The 11809-nt window shown below is 47.2% G+C and overlaps 1 protein-coding gene across 1 annotated transcript in view; it reads left to right on the top strand.

Annotated features, from left to right (window-relative positions):
- Positions 1–3415: 3415 nt before the first annotated feature.
- Positions 3416–11809, top strand: part of GTF3A (general transcription factor IIIA) — a 14024-nt gene continuing 5630 nt past the window's right edge. The window contains exons 1-5 of the mRNA XM_036298955.1: positions 3416–3424; positions 4895–5329; positions 7183–7283; positions 11177–11273; positions 11630–11718. Of these exons, the coding sequence (XP_036154848.1) occupies positions 3416–3424; positions 4895–5329; positions 7183–7283; positions 11177–11273; positions 11630–11718 (731 nt within the window). The remainder of the gene's footprint in view (positions 3425–4894; positions 5330–7182; positions 7284–11176; positions 11274–11629; positions 11719–11809) is intronic.

The raw sequence follows: 11809 nt of genomic DNA, 5'->3' as shown, positions 1-11809 counted from the left end.
AACTACGCTCATTCTGGTCTCACCATGAATCTGGTTTTTTATTAGAAAGAAGCTTGTATAATGGCTGGATGCTGAGTCAGAGGCCCACTCCTGTCAGAACCCTCTTTGTTCAGATGTTCTCTCTTTAGTGTGAGTTTAGACCACCAGGTCAGGCGTTATTTTATGTAATAAAAGACTGACTTTATGTATTGGTTATACTACATAACAAATTACCAAACTTAGTGGCTTAAACCAACATGTATTTAATATCCTATCTAATAATAGATAAACATGGTAATTGACCATACCTTCGCTACTCCTCCCATTGGCTAATCGGCACAATATGCAAATTAACCGCCAACAAAGATGGCGGCTAATTTGCATACTGCAGGCAGGGCGGGACAGTGCCATCCCGCCTGCCCTGCCACCATCCGGGCCTGCTATTTGCGACCTGGGGCGGCGGGCGTTCATGTGCGACCCGACCTGGGGTGGCCGGGTGGTGCAGCAGTGATCGGCCAGCCCACCGGCCTCCATCCAGGCATCCCGTGTGCAACCCGACCGGGGCTGCCAGGCGGGGCAGTAGCAATCAGCCAGCCCACCCGGCGTCCCGTGTGCGACCAGACCCGGAGCGGCCAGGTGGAGCAGCAGCAATCGGCTGGCCCACCCAAGCGTCCCGTGTGCAACCCGACCTGGGGTGGCTGGGCGGGGCAGCAGCGATAAGCCGGCCCGCCTGCGGCGTCCTGTGTGCGACCCGACCCAGGGCAGTGCCCCAAACCCCAATTCGGCCCTGCCATGTGCGCAACCCGGGGAGGTGGGGCAGGCACCGAGGGATCAGGCCTGCCATCTGCTACCCGGGGAGCAGGCCTAAGCCAGCAGGTGGTTATCTCCCGAGGGGTCCCAGACTGTGAGAGGGCACAAGTGGGGCTGAGGGACACCCTCCACCTCCCCTCCCCCACCAGTGCACAAATTTTTGGGTCAGGGATATGGGCATAGCTTAACTGGGTTCCCTGCTTCAGGGTCTCTCCCAGGCTGTAATGAAGGAGAAGGCCGGCCAGGGCTGGGATCTGATCTGAAGGCTCCACTGAAGAAAAATCTGCTTCTAAGCCACATGGTTGTGGCAGGATTCAGTCCCTATTCAGTCCTGCTGGACGGAGGACCTCAGGTCCTAGGTGGCTGTTGGACTGAGGCCACCCTCAATTCTTTGTCTGGCGGGCTTCGCCAACCTGGTAGCTCATTTCATCAAAGTATACAAGCCAAGAAGATAACAGAGGAGAGTCTACTAGGAAGATGGAAGTCCCAATACTCCACATTCCAGCACATCCCCTCACCTTGCCACATTCTGTTAGTTAGAAGCAGTTCACAAGGCCCAGTCCATACCCAAGGAAAGGGGTGATCACACAAGGACATGAATAGCAGGAAACAGTGATTACTGGGGGCCGTCCTTGAAGTCTGTCAGTCACAACTCTAGTTTAGGAATGAAAGCCAGAAGCAAGTGGGAGGGGAGTGGGGATAAAGGCCACCATTTTTAATTATTTATTATGTGCTATGCATCTCACATGAATTAATTGTCTCATATAATTCTCACAACAACCCTGTGGCATAGGTATCATCCCCATTACACAGAGAACACTAAGTTTAGAGGGACTAAATATTATTTCCTTGTCAAAAGGAAATGGTAGAGCCAGGATTCAAAGTAGATCTGCCAAACTATAGAGCCCATGCTTCTAACTATTCCATCACTGAATTACCTTTTTACCTGTGCAGGTGAATGTCTCCTACCTGCCTCCTCTCTTCTGGTCTCATGGTCATCCTCTCGAACCCAGACCTCCCACTCTACTGGCAATAATGGTCTCTTAGTGTGCCTTCCTGACCCCAGGGCTCTCCCTTCTCGTGCTACTATATACACTTTTTTTCTTTAATACTATATTGGTTATTGTTAGACGGTCTGGGGGAGAACTGGGGATCTCTGGGACAGTTTGGGGAAGCGTGGCCTCTGAGCAGAATTCTCTACATGGTTGGGGAGTAGACTGATTTGATCCCCAGACACCCCTTTTCTGAAGGGATCACAGACAACATGGAAACTTGAAGGTTCAGGGCCTTGGTTGGGTGTAACTGAAGATGGGGAGATAAAACCAACAGTGATGGGACATTTTATTAATGCAGCGGGTGAGAGAAGAAAAAAGCCATGGGGTCAGTCAGCTGGGTGGACAGTGAACACACTCATTGGAAAAAGAAGACCTTGGTGGAGGAGGAGGGGAGGAGGAGAGCAGTTTCAAATATGCTGAGTTTGAGGGTCTCTAGGTATTAGATGGTTTTAAGGAACGACTGTTTATTTTACTGGGTGTGAGAATAGAAAATGAAGATACTGCCCTGACCGGTTTGGCTCAGTGGATAGAGCGTTGGCCTGTGGACTCAAGGGTCCCAGGTTCGATTCCAGTCAAGGGCGTGTACCTTGGTTGAGGGCACATACCCAGTAGGGAGTGTGCAGGAGGCAGCTAATCGATGTTTCTCTCTCATCGATGTTTCTAACTCTCTATCCCTCTCCCTTCCTCTCTGTGAAAAATCAATAAAATATATTTTTAAAAAAGAAAATGAAGATACTATAATACATAATATATATATAGGGTGGGGCAAAAGTAGGTTTACAGTTGTTCATATGGAAAATAATACAATGACAAATAATACAAGAATAAACTGTTTGCCTGGCCAAAGTAAGTCACACAGTTGAACTTAGAGTTAAGGAGAGAGAAAATATCTCCAGTCTCCTTTATGGGAGGAACAAAGTTACATGGAAAAGGGCAGGTGCAAAGCTGAGGCAAGTGGACACAATCTTCTAGCTGGAACAGGCATACCAGAGTTACGGTTAACCCACAAAAACCACAGTCTTTTTTTTTTTTAAATATATTTTATTGATTTTTTACAGAGAGGAAGGGAGAGAGATAGAGAGTTAGAAACATCGATGAGAGAGAAACATCGATCAGCTGCCTCTTGCACATCTCCCATTGGGGATATGCCCGCAACCAAGGTACATGCCCTTGACCGGAATCGAACCCGGGACCCTTCAGTCCGCAGGCCGACGCTCTATCCACTGAGCCAAACCGGTTTCGGCAAAACCCACAGTCTTATCACTTCTAGGCTGAAGCTGTTTGGGTTGTTTGGGGAAGAGCCTGAGCCCCAGGTGGGCCAAAGACTCTTTCAGGAGTCATTAGCCAGGGCGAGTGAAGGAGCCAGATTATGGAAGGTCCAGGCTGCTTGGGTTGACCCAAACCCTTGGCAAATCACAGTCACAAGGGCAGAAACTCTGTGTCTTATAGAAGAAGCTGATCTGGAGAGAAAGGCAGGGATGATCAGACTGTGAGGGCCTAAATAAAGCCTGAAGGGAGAGGGGAAGGGTGGGCAAGAGAGAGAGAGACAGAGAGAGAGAAGGTGTAGCCAGATGGAGATGGTGAGATTGTTTGACTTACAAATTATGTGGTGTTTGAGGTCACTGCATGATGTTCAAATAACAATAAAAATCTACTCATCATTTAGAAATGTGGGACACTGGGAAAACACATTGAGGAGTAAAAGAGGAAAGAGGTAGAGCAATGGATCAGTTCACAGGAAAGAAAAAGGAAAAAAGGCCTGGCCTGGATCCTATAAGCAGCTTTATAAGCAGAGTTGTTGGGAAAACTAAAAGTTAGTGTTAAACGTGCCAGCCCAGGGGGCAGAGATTAAATATAATCTCATTCATTCAAAAAATGACTGTAACAGGTGGGTATTAACAGTCCAGTATAAAGGTGAGAAAATATTCAACACAAGGGAAACTATGTAAGACTTCCAGAGCTGTAGGAGGAATGCGTGTGGACTTGTGCCCTGGAGAGGGCTGGAGGGGCCCGTGAGGAGAGCAACAAGTGGACCATGTCCCAGACACCCTCTCAGTCCTCGTGTGACAGGTGTTATTAGCATCATCTCCACTTTAAAGATGTGAAGACTGAGGCTCAGGACTGAGCATGATGTAAGAGTCCCGGTCAGGGCTGACTGCTGGACACTGACTTGGTCTCTGTTGGAACCTGTTCATCGGACTCAGACAAGGGCTTGCATAATGATTTGGAATGATGCAGGTGGTGAAAAATACAGACCTGGCGGAACATCAGGCCATCCATCATGTTATTCTCACTCAAGGACAATAAACACGTGGTCTCCATAAATCAAGATATACAACATCATTTAAGCCTCTAGTGCAGCGGTTCTCAACCTGTAGGTCGCGACCCTTTGGGGGTGGAACGACCCTTTCACAGGGATCGCCTAAGACCATCGGAAAACACATATTATTACATATTGTTTTTGTGACTAATCACTATGCTTTAATTATGTTCAATTTGTACAATGAAATTGGGGGTCACCACCACATGAGGAACTGTATTAAAGGGTCGTGGCATTAGGAAGGTTGAGAACCACTGCAGTCTAGTGCTTTTCAATGTTAATGTCGTCAAACCACCGGCGATCTCTCTGATTCAAGTAGACGGGAGGTGTTTCTAATGATGCTGAGGGTCCACAGATCCCAACTGAGCAGCAAGGCCCTAAGGAAGGGGAGTGGAGTCACCCAGGGAGTTTCTGAAGTGCTGGTGCTGGTCTCCCACCACCAGAAATTGTAATTTAATTGGTCCGGGGTTAGGAGTTTTAAAAGATCTCCATGTGCTTCTAGCCTGCAGCCGAGTTTAGGAAGCACTGTGCTGGGGTTTACCGAGGCAGCATGGTGATGGCAGGCAAGGCAATGAATCCATAAAGAGGACAAACTGGTCACGTGGTAAGGACAGGCTACTTTACATTTTGCAAGGTTAGTGCTTTGAATAGGGTGGTGGCGGATGGGAAACACGTCGCATTTGATCCGTGCCGCACAGTCTGCTGAGAACAGATGGAGGAGGAAGCCTAGAACAGGAGGGCCGCAGCCGGGCTTTCCGGGCGCGAACCCGGCGCCCGCGGGGGCGGAGCCTGCTGCACGCGCCTGCGCCCCAGTCCCGCCCCTCGGGGCTGGGAAGGTGCCGCCCTCCCGGAAGTGCGCCGAGGCCGGCGGAGGTTCTGCGGCGGCCGCAGGCGCTTGGCCGGGCGGGCGCCGCGCCCTCCGTTCCCGCACGTGGCTCGGCACGTGGCTGAGCGCCCGGCCCTGGGCGCCCTGGAGCCGCCGGCGTCGGTCGCCGCGGCGGTTTCATCCCTGACCATCGCCGACGCGTTCGTCAGGGCCGGCGAGAGCCCCGCCCCGCCGCTCCCCGCGCTCCCTAGGAGGTTCATCTGCTCCTTCCCGGATTGCAGCGCCGGTTACAACAAGGCCTGGAAGTTAGACGCGCACCTGTGCAAGCACACGGGGGAGGTAAAGGGTCCGAAGGCGGGGCCCGAGGGACCGGGCGTCAGGCCCGGGGACTGGTGACATGGCCCGCCGGTGGGCCCGCGCGCGTGGGCGCTGGCCTGGCTTTGCCAGACGTGTTCAGCGCTGGCACGTGGGCCGCAGAAGCTAGTCAACCTGCCTTAGGTGAGGGAAGGAGCTGAGGAGGTAGACAAGACGTTCCAGCACCCAGGTATCCTTGCCGTGGGCTCCGGGGTTTGCAGAGCAAACTTTCCCCTTCTGTCACCCTGAGTCTTGGCCAATCACCACCTCCCGGCCATCTGTAAAGACTGCACGACTCATTCCACAGGCACCTGCGTTAAGCACTTCTCTCCCAGAACTTGTGAGGACGATAATCTGCAAGTACTGGAGGTTTAGCAAGCAGCGTGCAGTCATTCTTTCAAAACACAGTACCAGCCTAGCCTTGGAGAGAGAGAGCAGTGAACAAAACAGGCAAGGCTTCCGTGGTCACCGGCCTTATGCTTTAAGCAGGACAGACAGATAAAGGAGTAGGTAGGTGTGAGACGCAGTAAGTCGAGGGCTGCTGGAGGGTGCTTAGGAAGGGCCTCTTGTCCTGACTGGGAAGGAAAGGATCCAGCCATGCAGCCAGTTCAGGGGAAAACCGTCTGGGCCAAGAAAACTGCAGGGAGAGCCTGTGGTGCTGGGGGTGGGGGTGGGGAAGGCAGGCCAGTGTTATTGGGTGGGACCCTACAAGAGAAGCCCCGAGAACCAGGATCATTTGTAGGCCAGGCTACAGATGGGTTTGGAGTGTGGGTTTTACTTGGAGGGCAATGGGACTATTTTGGAGGAAGACAGCTGAAGGAAGTGGAGCTCACGGAGGCCAAGGAATCGGCCCATTTCCCAGTTTTTGGCAGAGCCTGGCTTCGCAATGCCTCAGCTAAAGGTCCTTAATTTCTTAAGTTAGAGGCCTGCAGTCGCTGCCTTTGCTTCTAGCACCTACCGAACTTAGGGGCCACTCCTCTAATGACACCCATTCTCCTTACCATCTCCAGCATTTAGAGGCTGACCATTTCCTTCTTGGGACCTTCTCCTCCAGTCCTCTTCCTCGGACCCTTTTCACTGGCTTATCTTCTGCCTCTACTCTTCTCTTGGCAGGCCTACCCAGTGACTGGGTTCACTTGTAACATTCTTGATCCTTTGCCTCCTGATCTTCCTCTTACCCATCCTATCCCTCCTAAAGTCTAATCTAAATTAGACTTTACCTTTAATTTAAGACTTGTGTCTTATTTTGGCTATTGGGACCACCAGCTTCCTTCATACAGGAAAACTTGAAGTCATCTTTGTTGTCCCAAATCTCACACGTTAATTTGAAAAATATTGATTGAGCCTAATCCATGACAGTTTTGCAAAGTTCTGTGGATCTGTTCCGTAGCACAGACACTGGGCTTGTCCAGAATTAGCCAGAACCTGCACATTCTTCTTCCCTAGCCTTTGGATGGGTATACACATGCTGTGGTGGAGATCTGTGTACATAGGCCATGCTAATAGGCAAGTAATCTTAAGAGGGGGTTGCACTTAAAGCCAGGTGTCAGGTTAGGAGCAGATTAACCAACTGTGAGGGCTGCCCGCTTATTGCATATGCTATTCATAGAGCAAGGTCTGCTGCAGTGACTTTGTTGAGAAGTGGTGACATTGATGGGTAACTTCATGCAGGACAACCTTGTCTGACTTGGTGTAGCAGCTGCTCAATACCTAGTGAAAACCATCTGTAGAGACAGAGCCCATGGCCTTGCCTACTAGACATTTGAGGCCTTTAAATAATACTGGAGTTACTAATGTGGGCAGAATTGACACTTTTTTTTTCCTTTCCTCCCTGCTAGAGACCATTTGTTTGTGACTATGAAGGGTGTGGCAAAGCCTTCATCAGGGACTACCACCTGAGCCGCCATGCCCTGCTTCACACTGGAGAAAAGCCTTTTGTGTAAGTAGAGAACTGGGTTGAAGCTCTGAAATGGTTGTATGGTACATTGACCTGGTAAGAAAACTGATTGTTACCTCAGGATCAAGAGAATGTGAAGCTTCATTTGCATCTCCTGACATAAGAGGGGAGACCAAATGTGTGGAATGGAGTAGGGGTTTTGTGGGTAATTTGTGTTAATAACTTCAGGAACAAGTTAATCTGAAGTTCTCTTGCATCTGCATCCTCTCATCTCCTTTAAAGTGTCTACTAAATGGGAAATCAAACATGAAACACACCCAGTTTAGACCAGATGGAAACTGATTGCTTGGCAGGTTACTGACTCTCCATTGTCAGGGTCTTTCTGAATTGATACGCTGCTGGGATAAGAGGTAAAAGCATGAAGAAGTCGAGCTTTTAAGAGTTCATCTTGTATTTCTTTGGGTTAAGCCTCTGCACCTCTATCATACCAGTTTTAAATTTTATTCTTCTTGGAGTTGCTGTTTATTTATCTGAAAGGGTAAAGATACAGTTTTTCTTTTAAATCTATATTTCTTTAAGCAGTGGACCTCAAATTTAGGGTGCATCAGAATCACTTGGAGGCTCTTAAAACAGCTTGCTAAACCCCACCCCAGAGCATCTCATTCAGTAGGTCTAGGGTGGGGCCTGAGAATTTGCATTTCTTGCAAGTTCCTGGGTGGTATTGCTGCTGCTGGTCAGGCAACCACACTTAGAACCATTACACATGTTCCAGGAAAACATTAAATTTTTCTTGGAAACAAAATAAAAAAATAAATCTAATAGCTGTTCAGAACTATGTGTTGGAGACTATATCAGGAAATAGCTATATGGCAGGTTTTTTAGATGTTAGGATTTAAGATCATAATTTTGTTCTATGAGACAGTTCCTGGAGCAGTAGAGTTTTCTAATGACCTGAGTTGATTTCTATTAGTTCTAAGCTGATGAATGCGAAGGGTCCCATGTCACTGAGGTCCACACAGTCTGAAGAAAGTGAGCTGTGACACAGGACAGCCTTCACTGTTGTGTTCCTTATGGAAGGCCATCTCCTCTCCCTCTGACGGCGCACCAGCCAGAGGGAAAGAGGCAAAGTGCTGAGGACAGCAGATGTCTGTTTCAGTCCCTGTTCAAGCACACAGTGTCCTCAAAATCAATGACACTAAGTGAAGCTTATTATTTCAAAATATAGTTCAACTACACCAGCAAAGAGTAACTAAGGTGATTTGGAAAATAGGGCTGGAATATAGTCTCTGTCCTAGAAGTTTCACTTTGGGGAATTTATTCTACAAATACACTTGTTCCTATGTTGAAGGCATGTACACGGTCATGTGCAGCATTATTAGTAGTAGTAAAGCATTGGCATCAACCCATGTGCCCATTAGGAGGGTTAAAGTGTGTCACCATAGTGGAATACTATACAGCTAGAAAAATTAATGCAGATGTTCCCTATGAAACTAGGGAAATCTCTAAGGCATATTAAGTGAAAAGCCAAGCAAATAAAGGGTTACCTTTTTGTGTATAAAAAGGGAGGGGAGTAGACAGGAAGAACCTATAGTTATATTTGCATGTATATGTATAAGAAACGCTGAAAGTTACATAAAACTAAACATGTCACTCGCCTTGGGAGTCCGTGGAGAATACTGGGTGAGTAGGGGCAGGGGTGGAAGGAAACATTATGTATCCGGGTCCCACTGTTACATACAATGAAAGGAAAAAGTGGGTCTGGGTACAGATGCACAGGAAGAATGAGAAAAGTGAGGATTACTCCTGCTGGAACAATGTGCTGTCTCCCAGCTTTCCCTCTAGCCCAGACCACTCTCTCGTTAGCTCCAGGTCCCCATAGCCAGCTGCTGGCTGGACAGTGTTATTTAGCTGTCTTTGTGGTTTCTAAATTCACTAAGTCCATTCTGAGCTTGGCTTTCTCCTTGGCCTTCTCCTCCCTTGTTCTTGATAGGTGGGTGGCATCACTGTCTATCCAGTGATTCACAGCAAAGAGGAGGCAACTCCTCTGGACGCCTCGTTCTGCTCTCCTCTCCAGCATATAGGTCATCAGGCCTGTTCCCGATCCCTCACGTCCCTCTCTCCTGCTCCAGCTGCCACTATCTTATTTCAGGCCCTGCTCCTCACTGGCATCACTGGCCCTCTCCCACATCAGCCTCCAGGTTGCTTTCCTTCTTAAAATAGTGCAGTGGTTTTTAAGCACTGCCTACATAATGAAGTCCAGGTTCTTAGCATGTCATATAAATGGCCTTTGTGATTTGGCCATTTTGGGCTTATCTTGACTCATTTGCTTGAGTTTCAGACATGAAATTATGATCCAGCTATGCTTCACTGACCAGCAGCCTCCTCCTGTTTACCCTGCTAATGTTGTCAGTGCCTTCAGTGGCCCTGTGCCTGCTGTTTGGCTCTGGTCAGAACTTTTCCTGGCCCTATCCTGCCCCACACCTGTGTTAGGTTAGATGCCTGGGCCAGGCTTAAAGTCAGGAATGACAGAAAACCCAGCACTATAGAGGCTTAAACAAAATAGTCTCTTTTTCTCTTGCATAACTGAAACGCACAAACAGTCCCTGGATGATCTGTAATCATTAGGATCTGAGCCCCTTCTAACTCTCCGCCATCCTCATCTTGTGGCTTCAGCATCATGGTCCAACATACCTGTTGGAGCTCCAGCTGTCACATAAGCATTGCAGCCACCAGGATGGAGGGAGGTGCAGAAGAGGTGTGCCCCCTTTTTAGACACTTTGTGGGATTTAAACAACATGGACCAGAACTTAGCCTGGTGCCACCCCTAATTGCAAGGGATGCTGGAAAATGCTCTCTTTATGTTGGTCATTTACTCAGCATTCTGTTCCTGAGGTCAAGAACACTTGTTGGAACTTCGAGTGGTTTCTGCCACAATGCCCCCTCTGTGTGTTTCCGGTGGGCTTCTGGGCGGATCTCTCGTGGTCACTGCACAGTTATTCTCTGTCCTTCTCCACCTGGCCCTGTGGATAGCACAGTGCTTCAGATGAGTGTTATTCATTGTTTATCAGTGAATGATAGCTATGATTAGGGCTTATAAAGGGAGTCCTGCCTCATCCATCAGGCTGATGAAAACTCATCACAAACAGATCACATATTTTAAAAATAGACTTCACAAAGAATTTAAGTAATTCAAGGCGAAGATACAGAAATGCTCATTAAGAGAACTTGAGCAGCCTGGTGCTATGCCACAGGGCATAACGGTGTATAGTTCTGTGTTATCTCTGAACTACAAGCTGAAATCAGTTTTTTTGGGGGGGCGGTCTTTTTGGAAAGGCAGTTTACAGTGACATTTCAAGCAAAATTTAGGTTATCACATTCTAGACTGAGAACAATTTGACTTAAACATCATTTAAGCCTAAACAGGGTCTAGGCCTTTGGAATTAATGTTTTTCACCTCCCTCTGCCCAGTCTACACAGGAGTCTGATGCCATGTGCTTAATTTCAGAAGCCTCGCATGAAGTACATCTTGTTACATGATAATCACATCAAAACAGAGAGGTCTACATGGTGTGGTTTACACTTTGGAATTTTTTTTTTTTTTTTTTTAAATATATTTTATTGATTTTTTACAGAGAGGAAGGGAGAGAGATAGAGAGTTAGAAACATCGATGAGAGAGAAACATCGATCAGCTGCCTCCTGCACACCTCCCACTGGGGATGTGTCCGCAACCCAGGTACATGCCCTTGACCGGAATCGAACCTGGGACCTTTCAGTCCGCAAGCCGACGCTCTATCCACTGAGCCAAACCGGTTCCGGCTACACTTTGGAATTTGTTAAAGACTATTTTATATGATACTTTGGAATAATTAGTTTTTATGAAATCTTAAAATTTTCTTCCCATAGTTTGTTAATATTTGGGTTTGCAATTTCTTAGTTGTTCAGCTAGTGGCTGTGATCAAAAATTCAACACAAAATCAAACTTGAAGAAACATTTTGAACACAAACACGAAAATCAACAAAAACAATATGTGGTAAGTAAGAATGATATTCTATGCTTAAATTCTCTGAATATTTTTATGTTTATTGTCTGTTTCTAAAAATTCCATCAACCAAATTTTGTCTGTCAAATATCTGGATTTAGCCCGCACATGCTATCATAATAACTGCTTTATTTTGAAAGCAAATATTATTTTGCTAATTAAAGTATATTATTGGTAGATTACCCCAAATGAAAGAATGTCTGTCTTTAAAGTTTCTTGACAAAGAATTTTACCGTAACTAAATGGGTGAAAGTAGCAAGTTTATAATCTCCACAATATTTTTATTTGAGTATTGTTATGAACTGTTCTTTGATTTTTTTCAAGACTAACAAACCTTTACTGAACAGTGCACTTTTGAAGGTTGTAAGAAGACCTTTAGGAAACATCAGCAGCTGAAAACCCATCAGTGCCAGCACACCAATGAGCCACTGTTCAAGTAGGTACTCTACCGGGGAAATCCACATTGCACATTTCAGGTGGGAATAAGCTGAAATGTAAAGGTTGGGTACAAATGTTCTGAAACAGTT

Source organism: Myotis myotis, unplaced genomic scaffold (assembly GCF_014108235.1).
Source record: "Myotis myotis isolate mMyoMyo1 unplaced genomic scaffold, mMyoMyo1.p scaffold_m19_p_3, whole genome shotgun sequence".
Classification (NCBI taxonomy): Eukaryota; Metazoa; Chordata; class Mammalia; order Chiroptera; family Vespertilionidae; genus Myotis; species Myotis myotis.
The sequence above is the reverse complement of the archived record's forward strand: the minus strand, read 5'-3'. Positions and strand labels throughout refer to the sequence as shown.